This window comes from Lolium rigidum, chromosome 7, assembly GCF_022539505.1.
Source record: "Lolium rigidum isolate FL_2022 chromosome 7, APGP_CSIRO_Lrig_0.1, whole genome shotgun sequence".
Classification (NCBI taxonomy): Eukaryota; Viridiplantae; Streptophyta; class Magnoliopsida; order Poales; family Poaceae; genus Lolium; species Lolium rigidum.
Window position 1 is genome coordinate 8,294,357 of NC_061514.1, and position 20,995 is coordinate 8,315,351.

The window sequence follows — 20,995 nt, forward strand, 5'->3', positions numbered from 1 at the left end:
CCCAGGCTCTGAAGGAGCTGCGCCGGACGTGCATCAAGCTGAGGAGCACCGCGGGTCGCCGTGTGCCGTGCCACCGGTTTCCTACTGCAGTACAGAACCAACTTGGAAGTTTCAAATTTCTTTAACCAATTTGGCAATAGAATTTTTCAAGAACGTGAACCACGGTCTGTTCCAGTGTGTAAGTGTCCCCGCTGGCGGCTGCGAAGAGTCCATACAGCATGAACACAGCTTTTCGCACATAAAGACGCGGCGCGGCGCGGCATTCACTAGCTGCCTAATCAGAGCTTCTGCTTGCTGCGATTAACGAATCGACACCGCTCACGCGCACACAGAGTTGCTAATACGCAATGTCCACCACCGAGGCGCTGCTCGCCTCCGGCGGCGGCGGAGCAGCGACCAAGCAGCGCGTGAGCATCGACGAGGCGCTGGTGCAGCACGCGGGGGAGTTCGGGCGGTGGCAGCTGCGGCACTTCGTGGTGGTGTCGGCGGCGTGGGCGCTGGAGGCGCTGCACACCATGGTGATCATCTTCGCGGACCGAGAGCCGGCCATGTGGTGCCCCGCCGGGGACGGGCGGTGCGGCAACCAGTGCGCCGGCGCCGGCGCCGACTCCGGGTGGGAGTGGGTCCAGGGCAGCGCGTCGTCGACGGTGGCGGAGTGGGGCCTGGTCTGCGGCGAGCGGTACAAGGTCGGGCTCGCCCAGTCCATCTTCTTCGTCGGCTGCATGATCGGTACGCCGTTGCTATATGCTGATTCTCCCGCATCGAAATCCATCGTTTCGTTCGCCCGCAGATCCGTTGGCTGTCTCGTTTCCGTTCCGTTCCGCTCCTGTTGCCACTCCTCGTACGATGGCGATCTTCGTGGCACCACCAACTAATTCGCTTTACGATTTTGCCTTCTCCTTGACCATCTGGCCGCCCTATCATACTCTTAGGTAGCATTCAGCCTGCAGCGTACGACTAACAACTTTGACTAAACTTAGAATGTGAGATAATTGTAAACGGATGGAGCACTAGTTGAGCATGATGGTCCACACCACACTTGTGCGCTAGTTTACTTTCAGCCTTTGGTTGACTCCGGTGAACGTGTATCCATTAAACCGGCACCTCGATCTTCCATGTCGTGCAGTGCAGACTATTCACAGTGCAAGTAATTTTACTAGTAACTGAATGTCCAACTCATCAAATTTATTTATATAGCAGTGAGTTAATGAGAAGAGAAGATGATGAAGTATGATACTAGTACTATAATATTACTAACCACTATAAAGGAAGTATTGTATTCCAACTGCATTTTAATACCTTTGCATGCATGCATGTAGCTGGGTTCTCCTGCTCTTTTCCCTGCAATTACTCAGCGGCACTGTTTTCTTTTTCATTCATTCTTCTGCTTTATGATTAAAGCAACCAAGAACATCACTGTATTCTTTTTAACAAATTTTATTAATCCTTATGGAAAGGGAAACACGACCCGGCCTGCTCTGATTGACGGAAAAATGGCAAGCTGTCCGTTTCTCATTAACCTCAACTATTAAAGCACATTGTTGAAGTGATGACAAGATCTGCTTGCATTAGGCTGGCAATAATGGTAAGTATCATGTACTAGTATTATGCATACGATACTTGTGTACAACCAGTGGACCAGGATTCTAACAGTAGTAGTACTAGTAGATTTCTAATTGTTCCAAGCGATCCGTTGCAGCCGCCGCACAATGATAAAAAAAACCCACCACCGCCGCAGATTCCGTCGTGCAAAAACTAAAACCCCACGACAAAAAAAACACGCGATTTTTGCGCCTTCGACGAATACGGCTGCACCACATACAACGACAACGACTACACCACATACGACGACATCGACCACACCTCGACCACAGCTATATCACGCTCAGCTACCTCGACATCGGCATCAAAAAAAATGTCTACGACAACTCAAGAACTCCAGTCAACAACGTCTGCGTCATCTCTTGTGTCCATGACACTCCCACTGTGACTGCGGGGGGAAAGAGAATGAACCAGAAGGAAACGGCGATGATGACAAGGAGAAGAAGCCATGCTCTCCAAGTCTCAACGCAAATTCTTCGGTGCCATGAACAGGGAAAATGGCGCCAAGCCTGATGAGGGGAGCGACGGAGCTCAAAGAGATGCGTGCACTCTTTCTCAGCTAGCTGACTCACTGAGGGAACATGAAGAGATTTAAGGCCACCATCGTCTCCGTGCTAGGTTAAGTAGCGCTTGTGTACCGCCGGCCACATGAAGAATTTACATTCTATATTTTTAACTTTCCTGTTATACTAATTACGAAATGACTGCACAAATTATTGCCTAGATTAATTACGACCGAAATTTTGGTTGATTCGATCCGCTCATAATTTTCAATTCGTGATTCTCAAAAGAAATAATTGCTTATATTGGTTCATGTCAAGGAGTGACTGATTTTCTTTTTTCATTTCTTGCAGGCGCGGGAGTGTTCGGACACCTGTCGGACTCGTCCCTGGGTCGGAAGGGCGCCCTCCAGCTAGCATGCACCCTCAACGCGGTCTTCGGCCTGCTCACGGCGATCGCCCCTAACTACTGGGTCTACGCGGCCCTGCGGTTTCTAACGGGCTTCAGCACCAGCAGCGTCGGCCTCTGCTCCTTCCTACTCGCCAACGAGCCCATCGGGCCCTCCTATCGCGGCGTCGTCGCCATGTCCACCTTCTACTTCTTCTCCGGCGGCATCGCCATCCTCGCCGGCATCGCCGCCATGGTCCAGTCCTCCTGGCGCCTCCTCTACGTCGTCACCTCCCTGCCTTCGCTCCTCTTCCTAGTCGCTGTCTTACCCTTCGTCTCCGAGTCCCCGCGCTGGTACCTCGTGCGCCGGCGTGCCGACCACGCCCTCCGGGTCCTGCGCGACATCGCCACGACAAACGGCAAGAGCATCCCGGACAACGTTACGCTTAAGCTCGACGATGGCGACGTTGGAGATAAGGCCCAGGAGTCTTCTCCATCATCGTCCGGCTCGATCCTGGACGTGTTCCGGTCGAGGACGACGCGGACCAGGCTGCTGCTATGCGTCGTCATCAACCTCTTCTGCGCGGTGGTGTACTACGGTCTGAGCCTCAACGTGGTCAACCTCAAGACTAACCTCTACGTCAGCGTCTTGGCCAACTCGCTCGCCGAGATGCCGGCCTTCCTGCTCACCGCGCTGATCATCGACCGCTTTGGCCGGAAACCACTTGCCATTGGCACCATGCTTCTCAGCGGCAGTTTCTGCATTGCCGGCAGCTTCATGGCCGGCGACGGTACAATAAGGTAAATTAATTATAAATTCCAGACAAAAGACAACCTTGTATACATGCACACTATATGCTTTTGTTCAATCAAAGTTGAGTATGTGTCTATGTGATGTATTGCAGGTTCGTGAGGATGGCGTGTGGCGTGGTGGGGATCTTCGGAATGGCGGCGACATACAACCTATTGTACATATACTCCGCCGAGCTGTTCCCTACGGCAGTGCGGAATGCGGCGTTGGGGTGCATTGCCCAGGCAACACAGCTGGGTGCTATATTGGCGCCGATGGTGGTGGTGCTCGGGGAGCAGGTGCCGTTCGCTGTGTTTGGCGTGTCGGGTACTATCGGCGGGCTGCTGGTATTCTACCTGCCGGAGACGATGAACAAACCCATGTATGACACCATGGCCGGCCTAGAGGAAGGGGAGAAGACACTCCTGAACTAGAAGGAATTAATGGGCAGCGGGAATCTAGGACTATGTTGGCCTTTGGGTATATCGTTGTGCTGAAAGATGTTACACTGGTGTAACATTATTATGGAGGAGAGTGAATCGCACAAGCTGTCTCATCTGCAGTTTATTTTTTTTGCTGTAACGAGTTCGTAGGTTCTTTTTTTCAACAGACTGCAAATTCATTCATGGACGGGACTAGGCGGCGGCGCCGCACGCGCATCCCTTCCGTGCGACGGTTTTAATGATGGGCCCGGACCACATCGCCTGCACCCGCAGCATCGCACCCATGCACCTGCCTACTTTTCTGCTTGACCTGTGGTGCATGCACAGAAAAGATATTCCCTCCTCTAGGGCATTAAAAAGGCAAAAGGTACATACAACTGTTATATATTACCATACTGCCACCGTTTACACTAAGAGCAATTCCAATAGTGTAGTCAGCTGCTAGCTATAAGACAAGTGCCATATCATCTATAGCTAACTTAGAGCCAACATATACAATAGTGAGCTATAAAAGTGTAGTACTTTTACAATACATGGCCTACCTTTTAGTCTCACATAGCTGCTCAGGAAGCACGTCTTAGAAATTTGGCTACAAGATAAGAGTCCACTCCTCTTCTCTCTCCTCATCTCTCTCCTCCAACTAAGCAACAATATATTATTTTAGTCCTTATAGCCAGCTGACTAGGACTTACTGTACTTGCTCTAACAAGGTTAGTGTTATGATGGGATCTTTGTCTCTTGATTTTCGGGTTGAGATGCTCATGTTTTTTGCATGTCAAGTACCTCTATTGTGATTCAGTTGCATATACTAGTATCTCCAGTTTTTAGAGGACAAATGTATTCATTTGCAATTTTACAATCACGAGTAGTGATTTTGAAGTCACATTTCAGAAGCACAATTACATCAGAAATCTGGCAGCTAGGTGCTGTTAATCTGGCAGCTATGACTTTTGCAAAATGCAGCTACGACTTGTGAATCTGGCAGCTAGGCTTTTTGGGAATTTGGCAGCTAGGACATGGGAATCTGGCAGCTATGCGGTGGGAATCTGGCAGCCATAACACAATACTAACGAGTCACTAGTCACTGATCATTTGGCAGAACCTGGCAGCCATCAAAACTAATTAGGTACCAATTATTTTAGCTATGCACGTCTTAGTTTGTTTTTCGCAATACTAATGTAGCAAAATAGTGCTAGCTAGAATTAGTACCTAATTGCCAGGTTAATTTCACCTAGTAGCCAAATTTGCAGTGCATGGTTTCCTAAATTGTCATTGTCACTGACTAGTTAGTGTAACAATACTATGTTGATGTTTGCCAAATTCTAGCGGGTATGGCTCCCTAATTCCTGATGTGTAGCTGCCAGATTCGAATGCGTAGATGCCAACAAATTCTGTACTCAAATTGAGATGAATCCTTTGTCCCCAAATTTTTGTAGAAACCATGCAACAAGGGAATACTCACAGAATATTATGCAAAAAACTTCAGCAGAATCTCAGCAGAAAAATCATCAAAACAAAGATGTAGTCGGAGGGGAAAAAATCCGGGTTCGTTCGTGAGAATCTTGCCGACGTGCTCATCGTTGGTGTCGTGCTCGCCGCTCCGTCGAGAGTGGCCTGGCGGAACCCTCCCCGCATCACGCTCGAGACTCCTCCTCGCGCTCAGAGGCCCCTATGGCGAGGCTCCGCCTTGCGCTCCCCGCGCCTCTCCAGCGCGACGCTCCGGTGCATCCTCGACGCGGTGGTCCGGCGTCTCTTCCGCGCGGCGCTCCGGCGCCTCTCCGTGCGGCTCTCCGGCACTTGAAGCACATAGCGCCCCAGAGCGTTGCAGGCGGCGGCGGAGGCCTGCGGCCTGCCCCAGCGTGTTCCGACGGTGGCGGCCTCGAAGCCAGCCCGACTGCGGCGGCCTCCGCTAGCGCATTCCCGACGGGGGCAGCCTCAAAGCCAGCCGACGGCGGCGGCCTCCCCCGGAATGTTCCCGGCGGCGGTGGCCTCCCTCGACGCCCCTGCGATGGCGGCGGACTCCCCCGACGCGTTCCCGATGGTGGCGGCGCCCTCCCCAGACGCGTGCTCTACGGCAGCGGCGGCCTCTACCGGCGTGTTCCGAGCGGCGGCAGCCTCCTCGAACCTCCGTGCGGTTGCTTCCCTTGTTTTTTTTTTGGAGAGAGAGAATGAGTGGTCAAGAGCTATACACGAGGGGAGGTGATGAATGAGTAGTAATATGCGGTGCAAGGATAACGCGTCGCCCTTTAAGAGACGGGGTGATTTTTTCCGCCGCACACACGAGTGAGCGGTGCGGCGCTTCTCTGTATCATTTTCCTTCATTTTTTGATAGATCCAAGGAATGGTTTTCAAGCCGGTTATCTTGGCAATAACTATGTGCAATGCTAGTTTTCGAAATGCACAAACCGTCTAGCAAGATGGAATGTGGTTTGTCAACTAAAGATCAACAAGTAAAGTTTGCATATGCAAGGCACCTCACTAATATTACATTTAATGAAAATTCAGGCAAAAAGATAGTCTGACAATGCTAAAAAGGAAGACAATACTTAAAGGGGAAAAGGGAAACTCAAGGGCAACACGACCTAACAAGTAACTGAAGAAATAATTCTACATTTACAGGACTTTTGTCAATGCGCATCATGACGAATATATAGTCAGGTTGAGATGATAGAAAATAAATTTGCGTATTGTGCAAGAGATCTATATGAAATTTTATTTACAAATAAAATTTAGCAAAACGGATACAATAGGTATCACCCCAATGGTTAATTGAGTTCTGAGTATATATTGTAATATTTCAGAACAATACAAAGGTCTCTTGTAGATTAATCTTTCATTTCAGAAAATGTGAATGAAATGAACATTAATCTGGTGGTGCTCCGTCTTGCGAACTTCGCATTTGTGAAACCACTCCTTGTGCATATACACCTCGAATCCATTTGTGAAATCAAGAAAACAATGAGGATGCCCATAAAAGGTCAATAGTCTAGAAGATCCATAATCTTTATAATTTGCTTATTAATACTCAACAATGGTGTATCAAGATTATAGTAGCACATCAATGATGTGACATGTTTCATGAGCCCCATTCCAATAACAGAAAATAATCTCACTCTCAACTAAAAAAAGAATACCATGTATTCTTTGTTGAAAATCAACAATATAGTATGAGCAACTCCGCCAACAAGTATGAGGGGTAATAAAAGTGAGAAACCCGAATATACAAGATCATGAGTTGTAAGTCGCAATTGTATGCGAAGAGAGTGAATTGTAAGTGGAAATTGTCTCTCTAACATGTCTTTAAAAGTCTTCTTAATAAAAATACTATTCTTTGTACAAACTACGATAGCCCATATATATTTCTTATTCACATGTTTTTTTCGATAAAGAGAATATATTAATATCAGAAGATACCAATTACACCCAGCTTCTGCAACAACGCAAAGTCCTAATAACATTACGGATGCACACAGCCAAAAAAGAGAAAAACAAAACTAAGAAATAAAAGTCCAGCTATAGTATCCCAACCCTAGCAACAGTAATACATCCACCACCAAGACAACACCTGAAATTCAGACTCTTCAAAAGCAACGCCTCCAAGAAGAGAACAGTGCACCAGCACCGTGGTCGCCCGATCAAAGATCTTATGTTTTCACCCTGAAGATAGTCTTCGCTCTCAAAACAATGCCTTCAACAAGGACATTGTCAGGCACAACCAGTTAAGGTCAGACCTTGGGTTTTCACCCTGAAAGGTAAGACTCCGAAATTCACATATGCTGCCGCCCCCACTTTCATACCATTGTTGCGAAGTCCGGAACACCAAGCAAGCCACTCAACAGCGCAAACGCTTCAACCTCCATTAGCTAGTACGTCCTCCAAATCCGGCCTTCATGATATTCTCTTCTTATGACTTCACCATGGATCAGCTGTCACTTGGTGTCAACACAGAAACGAGCTTCGCGTAGCACCCTCCAAGACCAAACGGTCGGAATAAAAGCATGGGCGCGCATGACCGAATACCACCGATCTAGCAAACTCCAGGCAATAGAACCACTGTTACATTCGTCGGTGGCGCCTTCTGGAACTCAACACTCCGGCCAGATCATGAAGGGCAGGCCTCCGGTAGGTCTTCATCTTCGCCCAAGAGAGACCCTAGGACTGCTGCCTTTATTCGGGTCGATGCAAGCCCCCACGCCACCATCCGTCCGCCGTGCCCGGAGATGGAGCTCGGTTTTCACCAGCAACCACGTCTCCCAACTCGCCTCGAAGACTAGTGTGGAATCCCGAGATCCGCCACAGCTAGTCGACAACCGGCCGACCACCTCCGACGAGGAGACCTCCACCTCCATGCCCAAGGTCGCTTCCCCCGGTGTCCATGTGCTACGGGCTAAGCCGCACGACCAAGATCGCTGCAGCATGCCACCGTCGAGCCAGCCAAACAGCAGGACGAGTTGTGCCGAGATCGGACCCGTCCAGCCCATATGAGCCCAGATCGGACCCGTCATCACGCCGCCGCCACATGCCGTCCGACATGCCCATGCCCAAGAGCATGCCACGACTCCCTAGTCGCCGCCGCCAACAGCACCATCGCTGGAACCGCCGTGGTGGGCGCCGCTGCCGCCGCGCCGTCCGGGCTTTGCCCAACGACGTTCCCAGCGGCGGCGGCAGGGAGAGGGGAGGAGTGAGAGGGCTCGAGGAGAGTGGAGGTGGACGCCCCGGTGCGGCGCGAGCGCCGCCGCACGGGAGCGAGGGGAGTTCCGCACGGGTGGAGGGGCCTGGAGCGAATCTGAGATATCTTGATACGATGGGAGTTTCGCACGGGAGCGAGGGGAGTTCCGCACATTTAATGAACATCGGAAATCAAAAAAACTAATGAACACCCCTGCAAAGAAAAAAAAACTAATGCACAACATGGACATATTCTGCTTCCCAGCCCAATTCCTGGATAACCATTTTATGCGGTATGCATATATTTGCATACTGGATAACACTGGTAAGCGGTATATAGATGCAAAATGGCATTTGTGCTCTCTTGTATTCTTTTAGAGGGCTCAATATCAAGAATCTAGGAATATCCAAAGAAATGGCATGCACTATAATTTTAAACTTCTGAAAAATGAAAACCACTCATATGTATATTGCCTTCTTCCCGGAATTTGAGCTGAACCGGTTATTTGTATAATGTCCTTGGACCTAAGGGGAGTATATGAACAAAGCAGAAACTATTTGGTATGTAATTTACAGGGGGTGACACATTGTCTATGGATTACCATAACTGATGTCAATTCTCTTTTACCAATCTTTTGGACAGCCGAAAATACCATGGTATATGTAGGTTCTACAAGGCCCCACGTCCCTCCCTATAATCAAAACCTAAAAAAATCCATATCCGCCGAGAAAAATCATGCCAGGTATGTTTAATTCTCAGTCGACTACAGATGTCGCCATTAAACTTCAGTTGCAAAACGTGTTGTAACTCAACATTGGCACGAATCACGAAGCAAATTTAATGGTTTGGAGGTATTTTTTCTAGTTGCTACCTCACTTGCAACTAAAAAGCTCTCACCCGCTACTAAAAATTCTCATCACGAATCAAAGTACAAATTACAATAGCATGTAAGTGTGTTGAAAGTCCTTGTTGCTGAACACCGGCTCATGGTAAGATGAACAGTGCGCAAAAAATTTACAAGAATTTGTTAATTGCTCGAGTGAGTCGGTCCACTGCTCAAACGCCAGTGCCCACCCTCCCTATTTCTCAGCTCTTGCCTCTTCTTCCCATGAGGCCTCTCCAGGCAAGGTTCCTGGCGAGGGCGCCGGTAAGCCCTCCCTTGCCCATCTCTCTCCCTCCCCGCCCTCCTCTCCCCTTTATTTCCCTCCTCTCAGGCATGCTCCTCCAATGGTGGTTTGCCCCCTCCATGAGTCCGCCTCTAAATGTAGGTTGACCGGGCAGGATGTGATATAAAAGTGACAAGCAAATAACGAAGAACGATAAAAAAACGCAGCTGAGACACAAGATTTAACGTGGAAAACCCCTTTCAACATAGAAGGGGAAAAAAACCACGGTCGCCAGCCAGTGAATACTTCACTATACCGAGGATTTTTTTACAAATGTCGGTGGTTATCTTATAATCTGATAAACCCTAGCCGACGACTTACAAGAGGTATATAGGCGGTGGCCTACCGGCGACCGGCCTTGCTCCGCTCGTCAGAAGTTAGTCTCCCTTTAGCATATGAATTTGGATCAAAATAAAACAGGATGTGTAACGGAAGCAGGAGGAGAACAACGGCGGCAGGGAAACATGTCGCATTTGTTTAGATAATGAAAAGTCTAATTGAAAATGAGCATTATATGTATGCTTTGTGATTGGTTGTTCAGTTCGCCATAATTGTGATATAAGCACCGTATTTTCACAATAGACTATGTATTGATTATTGTAGTACTTGATCTCTAATTTGTAAAACAGTACATTATGACAGAATGCTCATAACAATAACCCAAAACAATAGCAAAGTGATTTTGAGCTGCAATAGAATTATGCTTCCTTTGCGATCTTCAGCTTTCTATGATAAAAGCGCTATGTTCTTATGGCAGAATATGCTTACTGATTATCCAAATACTATATTTTTAGTTTCAATTTTATTACATTATCTTAAATGCACGTTTTTTATATGCAATGTCAAAAAAAATTCACGTCTAGAAAATTTAGGTTCTATCATTCTGATACATTGAATCAGATTTAGAAGTACTCAATAATCGGGGCTTTAGTTCTAATAGGTTTAGGCATTTTCTTTGATATGTATGGTTCCTGGCTTATATGCAATATGAAAAGGTTCATTCATTAGGGTTCCATGATTATAATACGCCGTTCATTTCTTTGCATGTTGAACCAGTCTGCATTTTGCACTACTAGAAAACTCCTGAATCTATATATTATTACTGGTGCATGTAGGAATTGGACAAGTAGGTTCCTCTGATAGGTGAAGTTTAAAGAACAGTTTTGATAATATTCTGCTTTTATATAATCTATGTTTGCTTCGGACCGATAATATACCTGAAGCTGAATGAAATGCATACAAATTTATGCAGATTGACAAAGCTAACTTAGAGCCAAGAAAGACTGGTGTCAAGCAAATATACAATTAACCAGGTCAGAGTTAGTTATGTTAGACTATAAAATCCTAATGATGAATAATTTACTCTTTAGTTCTGCTAGAAAATATGCGTATTCTGCGGGAGTTAATTGGTGTGTGAAGTCACCAGTACATTTAGATTATTTAGGAATTCAAGCAATTAGATCGGGAGGTAATTAAGATTAGTTTTATGCTTGCTATATCCATTCATTTTTTTCTCCACTTCTCTCTCCTCTTGATTCCAACTTCATCCATGCTTCCGGCTTCATCATCTTAAAATATTTTCTACCAAATGATTAATGGCTATTTTTTTCTCCTAAGTGAAGCATCTTTTTTAGATTAAAAAGAAGAGTGACCCGTCATTTTTGCGTTTAACCTACACATGATATAAATCTGATGAAATACATACGACTGTTGTCACGTGGCTTTGTCAACAACTCAACCAGGATATCCTCCTTGCTTCAAGGCAACCATGAATGTGTGGCATGGTATCCAGGGTGTGGCTGGCCGGGTGGTAAAAATGGCGAGCAGAGCAACTACTATTTCGAGATGGTGGTTGAAGCTCACTAGTGGCAAGATGACTAACCAGCGGAAGAAAGACATTGTGTTGGCCATGCATGTGGTGTGGAATATTTGGAAAGAGAGAGTGCAAAGAATCTTTCAAGACAATCAGCTATCGCCAGCAGCGTTGGTAGCGGTTATCAAGGATGACCTGGCCCCTGCCAGAGTCTTTTAGAGTTTGCAGCACATAGAGGTGTAGAGATACCTGAATAGTCTAGTGGGTGAGTTTGCTGAGGTGTACTTGAGAGTTCTGATGCTTGGCATCATTCTTGTAATTTTTTTTCTTCCCCCTACTATAATGAATAGGCAGAGCACCTGCCATTTACCGTCAAAATCAGGGATCCCGCATGTCCAAGGCCAAAACTTCAGGTTTCTGGATGATGAGTGTTTAAGTTTTTTTTTTTGCGGGTAAATGAGTGTTTACGTTTTGAATGGCTACAATGTCACTGCATGAATCTATTTGCCTATCTAACCGCAAGAAAGAGCTTGCTGAAGAAGTGCTCAACCTGCTAGGACCCCCACTCGATGACAGAAAGGTATGCAAGATACACGTTTTCTTGCATACCTGCTTCTTCAATGATTTTCACCATGTTGCTAAGTACTAACAAGGTGTGTGTCTTGTTTGTTTCGTAACAGAGCCTATAGATATAATTGTATGTTTCTGAAAGCGTGGTGTTATGGTACGAGATACCAGACTTGGAGCTCCGCCAGTCCAAGTAAAAAAAGTTTTTGTATCTACCGTTGTTCAAGTTCAATGACAATGCTTATTTTCAGAGAATTTGTGATTGGATGATGTCCATCTTGCTTTGGTTAATATGTTGTAGTTTGAAGCCAGAGTTTAATGTCCACCTATATGTAGGAGCCATTTCTTTTAAAATACGTAGTATATTAGAACCATTTAATTAAAGATCCAATTGTATAAATAATTAAGATAAAGTAGATTAATGTGTTGTCTCCCCTAGAATTATATATATATTCCTGTTAATATATATAATAAATAGGTGTGACTAGTTCCCGGGTAGAATGAGAGCAAAGTTTATTTTCGGTCAGGTGACATTATCATATTTCAGTTGCAAACCACGTTACAACTCATTTATCACGCACAAAACAATTCAACGGTCCGAGGTAGCTGCAACTAATGTGGTGCAACTCAAAAGTAGCACAAACTGTTTCCTCATGTGTGTTGCAACTTATTTTTTAGCATAAATCAGAAATCATAATGCAAGATTTAGAAGTTAGAAAAGTATTATGAGTAGATCGAGAATCATGAAAATCGATACTCCCTCCATCCTAGTTTGTAAGTCACAATTTTTGAATATCTTGGACCAAGGTACTAGCTGATTGGGTCTTATTTTCTCTCTCTCATTGGTGCATGCAGCTTCCTTCTCTCCCTCATTGATGCATGCATTCTCTTTCTCTTCCTCATTGGTGCATGCAACCCCTTTCTCTCTCTCATTAAATAAAATTATGCCTTAGAGGTGGAGGTTATGGGACAAATAGTTTTTGACAATATGGCTTACACTCTAGGACGGAGGGAGTAATAAATAGAAGTACATGTCGGTGGTGGCTTTTATGAGAATATGTCAGGTACTCTCTGAAAGTACAAACCCAACAAAAACCATGGGCACCGAACGCAAAACTATGGGCGAGTAACGTGTTAAAGCCCAAGCGGTCTCCAAAGAACGCGGCGCCCGGCGCGGGAACCTTTCACCAAATCCCGCCATGGCCGCCCACCCACAGTGGTCGGAGCCCGAGGACCAGGGCAGCGTCCCGCTGCTCACCTCGGCCTGGATCCTGCCGGACACGGATGAGCAGCCGAAAAAACGCGCCGGCAGCGCGCTGGCGCGCTGGTGGGGCGCGATGCGCGCGGCGCAGGCGAAGGTGTGGGCGTTCGCGTTGGCCGACGGGGATGAGCGGAAGAAGAAGGGTCCGCTCCGGCGAGCCCTCGCCGCAGCGGCTCTCTGGTTGGGCGCTACGTGCGCGGCGGCGGCGGAGTTGCGGGCGCTCGCGCGAGCCGACCCGCGAAAGCCGGTCTTCGCTCTCAAGGTCAGCCTCGCGCTCGTGCTCATCTCGCTCATCGGATTCCTCCAGGAGCCGCGCGAAATCGTCGACCACACCATGTGGGCCATCCTCACCGCCGTTCTCGTCTTCGAGTTCAGCATCGGTACGCATCGCATTGGTGCCTCCAGTACTTAACTAGCAAATCGAATGCATAAGGATCTTTACATTTTTGTACCGGATCTCACTCAAGTTAAAGCAGCTCTCTGAAATATGAAATGCTAAATTTCACAGTGCAGAGAACATCCATTGTCCTGCATAACTTGGTACATTGTTAATGCAGGAGAAACGTTGAGCAGAGGTCTTAATAGGGGATTGGGAACCATTACTGCTGGAGGGCTTGCCATTGCAGTAGCCCTATTGGCCACACATCTCGGGCAATTGGAGAAACTGATTCTTGTAGTAAGCACCTTTGTCGTTGGTAAGTCATGGGCCCTGCTAACTAATTTCCTGTCACGTGTTATTTTTTCTGACTGTAAATGACTGCAGCCTGTTGTTTTCTCTGCTCTCCAATTTCAGGATTTTTCACAAACTTAGTCAAGTTGCATCCAAAGATGATGCCATATGAGTATGGATTCCGTGTATTCTTGATGACCTTCGGTTATCTCTTGGTGTCTGGGTACAACACCGGGACGTTCACTGAAACGGCTTTATACAGATTTGTAATGGTTGCCATTGGTGCTGCTATCAGTGTAGCAATCAATATATGTATTTGCCCAATCTGGGCTGGAGAGGATTTGCATAATTTAATCGCAGAAAATTTTGCCGGTGTTGCGAAATCCTTGGAAGGTTACCCTCGTCTTATTAAATAACTTCTTTTTCTTGGAATCAAATACTATTTGCCAGGCTGTACTAGTTAACTTTATGTTGCTAGGAAAAGTTTGCAACGAACTTCTAATATTTCTGATACTGTTTTTATATGTGCAATAGGCTGTGTTGATGGATACCTAAAATGCATGGAATACAAAAGGATCCCTTCAACTATACTTGCATACCAAGCTTCTGATGATCCTCTATATAGTGGGTATAGGGCAGCTTTTGAGGCCTCAGCACGGGAGGAAACCCTGGTTTGGTCTTGCTCTATGTTTACCACTTACACTTGGATTATATTTTCGTCTATTTTGTGTCAATGCTCTCGTATGTGTTTGCAGTTAGGCTTTGCTTTATGGGAGCCACGCCATGGACCTTACAAGATGAAGAATTGTCCTTGGAAGAGTTTCACAAAAGTTAGTGGAGCATTGAGGCATTGTTCATTTGCAGTCATAGCACTGCATGGTTGCATTCTCTCAGAAATTCAGGTTTGCTCATATAGGTCCATTCACATCTTATGGAAGCTCCTCATTCTCTCCTAAACAAATATGCATTTTCGTTTAGGCAACACCAGACAACAGGAGAATTTTTGGCACAGAGATCCAAAAAGTGGGCAAAGAAGGTGCTAAAGTGTTGCGTGAGCTTGGAGACAAAGTTAAGACAATGACCAAGTTGAGCTCTTCAGATATTCTAGCAGATGTCTACTTTGCAGCAGAAGAGTTGCAAGGCAAGATTGACGAGAAATCCTATCTTTTTGTGAACACTGAAATGTGGGATAATAGCATCCAAGCTAAAGGAATTGAAGAAGCCATTGATGGTGTTAGGGCTGTAGAAAAAGAAAAGAAGAATGATGTGAGGTAAGCTACCATTGTTGACGGCTTTCAGTTCACAATTCTAATATTTTTTCTGCTAATTCATTTTTGAGTAGGTCTGATTCATCCAACTCTTTCAGGCCGCTACTGTTTTGTCCGGCTCGAGGATCATTCCACCCAAATTTGCACGAAAGTGCGACTGCTTTGTCGTTAGCTACGTTCACGTCCCTTCTAATCGAGTTTGTCGCCCGACTACAAAATATTGTTGCTGCATTTGAGGAGCTTAGTGATAAGGCTAACTTCAAGGAGCCTCTTGCTGATAGCATGTTGCTGCCTCATTGTCACTCAGTGACCCAGCAAGGTCCTCCTTTTTTTTTGAAATAGCGACATCCCAGCCTCTGCATCTACTGATGCATATGACCTTCTATTTATCTATTAGAGTTCATTCATTTCTTACAATTCATGGATACCAATCATCTAAAGAAAAGAAAAAACACGAGCTGCCTTCACATCAACATGTTAACATAGATCAAACCATTATCCATATCTTTCCGCTTCTCCATTTGTTATAGGTAAGACCACGTAGATCGAAGCTAGCGGGATAACCTGTATAAATGAAATAGCCATATTACATTGTTAAAAACAATATTCTTGCACACATTCGACATAGCCCAAAGTAAAGCACACATTCCTACTCAGATATGAGTATTATCTTTCTTAGAAACACCCATAAGTAAATTCTCAAAAATATTAATGGTACTCGTGGGTTGAGAAATATTAAAGGATATGCGAAAAATGCGCCATATAACCTTTGCAAGTGGATATAAGATGAAAATGTCTTGAATTGATTCTTTATATCACAAAACAACACTTCTTACAGCCAATTCCAATTTTGCTTCGTCTGGTTATCTTTTGTGAGAAGGAATTTACTATGTAAGAATGACATAAAGATCTTGATTTAAGTGGTACTTTCATCTTTTAAATATGTTTATGCAAAAAAAGTGTATGGCCATTAAGAAGATCGAGATACATGTACTTCACCGAAAACGATCCAGATGAAGTTAAACCCCAAACGAAAATGATCTTGTTCCTCATTGAGGTTAACTAAAGATGGCCCATGTTCTTATTTATAATAATTCAAAGCCCTGGAAAGTAACATTTATAGGGTTGTTGGAGAGGACATTGGCCACCGTTATTTCTTTACATTGCACAATGTTATATAAAGAAAGTTTGATCAGCTAATGGAGCAGTGTCCAACCAAATATTCTCCCAGAAACGAGCACCTAAACCATCACCCACTGTGAAGACGCCTTTGCTAAATAACTCTTCCTTCACACGCATCAGCCCTTTTCTAAAACAAGGAATCACTCGGCTGAGCCGTCCCTTGAGAGAACGTTTTACTAACAATATACTTGTTTCTTAATAACTTATGCCACACACCATCTTCATTGAGCAAATTATAAAGGTTTTCCTTTATGGAACCTTGTTATTCATTCTTTTCACATTAGGTTTAATTTTTTTTGTCTAAGTTGGATACTCCAAACGCCGAAGTTAATTTCAGTTTGTTGCTTAGCAATTTTGTCAGAGATGTGCAAAGAGGACTTCGATATTAAGGGCGCCGATGAGTTGCCCGAACTTTGCCTGGCTGGCTTCTTGGCGGCGATGTCGGACGGCGGACTGGTTCCAACAGCATGACATGCCAAACTCATCTTGCTGCTCGCCCTTTGCGAGCAAGAGCCAAAGACTGGTGCTTGCACTGCCTTCTCGGTTGTGTGGTAACTAGGGAGGTATGGTTCGTGGTATTTTTCGCGTGGCAAAGGCTCGATCCCATCCCTAGCCATGACTTAGAGCTCATCCCATGATGGACTGGATGCATCGCCCAAAAGGGCTAACATGGTTAGTGAACGGAAATAATCCTAGACCTCCGTTGGACTTGGCGAGATCGAAACGACGTGTTGTTCAATGGTGGCATGCCTGCGGCAAAGACCATCTTGAGCAAGATGTATGACGAGGAAGGGCAGTGGTATGTACAAAGCGGGCCTGATTCGTGGCGAGGCTTTTCGGTGCATGATCATAGAGTAAGGTAGATAGCGAGTAGTCCTTCTTGTTCTTTTGGGTAGGATTTCTACTCGTGCATGCCTATCGGTGTATGCCTATAGGGGTCGAACCTGGCCAGTCTTGACCCTTCATCTATGAATTTTCTGGGTGCATTCTAGAAAAGAGGTGCCACGCCGCCTGAAAAAATTTAAGGTCCCGGTGTGATATACATAAGGAAGCCCTCAAATTCGGAATATGTTGCTGAAGACGAAAAGCTATGGGTTCTAAAAGGATCGTATGCCGGCACCTAGAGGCGGGGATGAATATGTGCTAACCAATTTTTAGTTCTTTTTCAATTTAGGCTAGATACAAAGGTAAATTCTCTAGATATGCGACTATGTGAATTTACCTATATTACAAGATCAACTACTAAGCAATATATAGGTAGCCAATATATAGGGAAGATAATAGGATAGAGGTAACCGAGAGTGGAGCACGCGGAGACACGGTGATGATTTCCGTAATTCCCTTCCTTTGCAAGAAGGTACGTCTACGTTTGGAGGAGTGTGGTCGCTACGAAATCCAGACCAATGCCACAAAGGTTTCACTCAGGTCTCCTGTGAGCAACGCCAGAAAGGCCTAGCCCACTTCCACTAAGGGATTTCCTCGAGGCGGAAATCGGGCCTTTACAAGGTTCTTGGGGCACACATCCACAACCAAATTGGAGGCTCCCAAATCTGTAACAATACAACAACAACAAGAACAAGAACAAATCAACTACAAACAACTAGGATTTCCAAAAGAGAAACACTAGCAAATGGGCCCTCAAGCATATGAGGGGAAATGCAAATCGCTTCGGTGAAGATGTAGATCGGGGTCTTCTCCTTCGATTCTCCAAAGATCAAGAGCTTTGGTTGGACGGAGGAGGAGATCTTGTGATTCTTGTGTTTCTTGAGTTGGCTGTAATGGTCGATGAACTTGGGATGAATGAGCAGCTTGTCCCGATGGGGAAGAAAGCTATTTATATGAGTAGATGCTCCAGATCTGACCGTTGTGCATGTTTTTGTGTAACACCGGAAGTTCCGGTTGCAGGGGACGGAAGTTCCGGCTAGATTCCATCACCTCGGGGAATCAGCTCGAGCGGGTGCTGGCGGAACAAGGGCGGAACTTCTGGTGATCGGAAGTTCCGGCCAAGTTCCGGCCTACTTCCGAAAACGCAAGAAAACCACCCTGGAACATACTGTAAGCAAAAAACGCAGTTTTCGGAACTTGACCTGAAGTAGAGCGGAAGTTCCGCTGGCCGGAACTTCCGGCCTACTTCCGGCGAGCTTCTTCGTGAAAGATGCGGAGATGCTATTGTCAGGAGCATCTGGGCGGAACTTCCGTCCGCAGGGGCCGGAACTTCCGCTAGGCGCAAAAAGGCAGCAACAGCTCCAGATTTGACAGATCAGACCACCCGCCATGTATGTAGAATAAAACCATGTACCTGTCTACACCAACACACATAAATATGTACCTGTGTTGACATCAAACACACAAAACCCAAAAGAGCGGGAAATGTTCTTTCAATCTCCCCCTTTTTGGTGTTTGATGACAACACAAGTGTTTACAGAGACAGAACAGTATAAACAACTAGTATGTGTGAGATATAGACGAGTTCCCCCTAGATATGTGCATGTACCATAAATTTCCTCCGAATGCAAAGATACACATATTAGAATCAACACTCCACCTATATCTTGCATCCATCATCCATGGGTCAGTGATAATCATATATAGAGATAGATCATACACGCATAGATAAACCATAATAATAGATGACTCACATACGGAGTTTACCACATACAAATATAAGGTTCACACACCACATACCATCTGGAGACGAAGTTCAACAACACATAGATAATAAAATGGAATCACAAGCGATAAGAGTTAAAGAACGCACGAGCTTGTGACTCCCCCATGCAAATACCCAACGAGAGTCCTAATATAGGCTCATTCTCCCCCTTTGGCACCAAGGCACCAAAAAGGGACAGGAGTGCCTACACGTCCCAAGGGTCGGCGTTAGCCCAGTCGGGAGGAAGATCAGATGAGGCGCCGGGGTGAACTGGAGTGTGAGGAGGAGACCGGATCTCGAGACCATCATCCGGGAGCGGAATGCCATGCTGAGAGATTCACTCAGCCTCTGGAGTGATGTTATCCTCGGTGCCGGGAGGAGAGACGTCCACGTTGAGTTCCCTCATGATGCTCTTCTGACGAACCCGAGACTTCTTGGCCTCACAGTGCTGCTGATACTGACGTTGGTTGACTGCAGAGGTGAGACAAAAATCTGTTGCATGCGGCGGGTAGGCTTGGAGACCCAACTTGGGGGCTTCTCATTGACCGGAGGAATATCTTCAAGTGGTGCATGGTGATGCTTGGTCCTGAGACTCTTCACCTCATGAGCAGTGATATCGAGAGAAATGGAGTGAATGAGAGGAGCCTGACGAGTAGATATCCAAGTATCTTCAATGAGCTTCATGATGTAGGGGGCAAAGATAGGAAGCTTCTTCTCCATCACACATGACCACATCTCATTGTAGATGTAGTCCATTACATCGAGCCTCTCACCGGTGCCTTGCTTAGCGTGAGAGTTGGCCAGAAGATCCACTTCATAGGTGTGTATCTCATCATGGTTTCCACCCTTGGGTCCAATGGTTTCACGGAAGACGCGAAGCATGATGTCCCAAGTGGGGTGAAGATCCGCACTCTTGCCCGGAATACCCCATCCCTTAATATAGAGAGGAGCCAACACATCCTTGGTGAGGGAAAAGGAGCTATCATGCGACCGCCATCCATTTTCATCCACCACCGGAGAGCGAGGATATCCAAGAGCTGCACCAAAGCTTGCTAAGTTGGCTTCGAGACGAGTCTCATGTGTCATCCACCGGAATGTCCTAGCTTCATCTTGCTAAAAGTGAACGGTTGCATAGAACTATTGAATCAGACCAATGTCGAAGTCCTTGTTGAGCTGCATAATGGGATAGAGCCCAAACTCCCCACAAAAAGCATAGGCTTCAGCAAAGTACTGAGTGGCAGCCATCTTGGCGGTGTCAATGGAATGTTGAGTGACAATGCCTTTCTTGAAGGTCACATAGATCTCATGAAAGATTTCCTCTTGGGATTTGTTGTGGAAACGCCTATCCGCAACTCTGTGAGACCGAGGGATGAGATATGGATTCTCCCGCCGCAGCTCCTTGTACTCAAGGTATGGCATGTTCTTGACTGAGACATGGGTCTTCTTGCCACGAGCTGCGGGTGACTTGACATTCCGTTGAGCAGAATGTTGACGAGATGTGATCTTCGTCGGACGAGTGATCTCAAAGTCTTCTTCTTCTTCAACAACATGCCCTTTGCCTCTTTTCTTGGAACCACCTGAGATACATATATGAAGATGGTTGTAGATAGATGAGTGCACACGAACAAGAGGAAACCAAAACCAGAATCTGGATAGAAAACTGAGTTCAGCACAGAAAACAAGCCACACCGGAAGTTCTGGAGGGAACCGGCGCAAGTTCCGCCCGAGTGCCGGTGGCTTGCGCCGGTACTTCTGGCTGCACGAAGACAGCACGATTTCCCCCCGGACTCACGGTGGTGGCGAGGTAAACTGCTCCAAAACACAGTTTCTAGACAAGATCTAGCAGGGGATAGGCATCTAGATGGTTTCTACCAAAGCTTGGCCTTGCATTATGTCATATATTTCATCTAGTGAGGTCAAACCACAACTAGAGAGGGAGAGAGCACAAACCGGGAGGAGCCATGGTGGAGGAGAGGGAGGGGATGCAATCCCACGGAAGGAATCCGGTGGAGGTCACCGGAGGGAG

The 20,995-nt window shown here is 46.2% G+C and overlaps 1 protein-coding gene across 1 annotated transcript; it reads left to right on the forward strand.

Annotated features, from left to right (window-relative positions):
• Positions 1–347: 347 nt before the first annotated feature.
• LOC124670855 (organic cation/carnitine transporter 4-like) lies at positions 348–18,309 on the forward strand. Its single transcript, XM_047207326.1, has 11 exons — positions 348–729; positions 2,457–3,291; positions 3,396–3,706; positions 13,327–13,379; positions 13,462–13,579; positions 13,757–13,894; positions 13,993–14,181; positions 14,404–14,540; positions 14,625–14,771; positions 14,848–15,140; positions 18,225–18,309. The coding sequence occupies exons 1-11, from the start codon at positions 348–350 to the stop codon at positions 18,307–18,309; spliced, it is 2,688 nt and encodes an 895-aa protein (XP_047063282.1).
• The last annotated feature ends 2,686 nt before the right edge of the window (positions 18,310–20,995 follow it).

Excerpts from the sequence above, each read along its gene's own strand:
- LOC124670855 (XM_047207326.1), top strand. The coding sequence starts at position 348 with ATGTCCACCACCGAGGCGCTGCTCGCCTCCGGCGGCGGCGGAGCAGCG. Across the intron at positions 13,580-13,756 it reads CGTCTTCGAGTTCAGCATCG|GAGAAACGTTGAGCAGAGGT; the intron begins GTACGCATCGCA and ends TTGTTAATGCAG. Across the intron at positions 14,182-14,403 it reads CAGTGTAGCAATCAATATAT|GCTGTGTTGATGGATACCTA; the intron begins GTATTTGCCCAA and ends TATGTGCAATAG.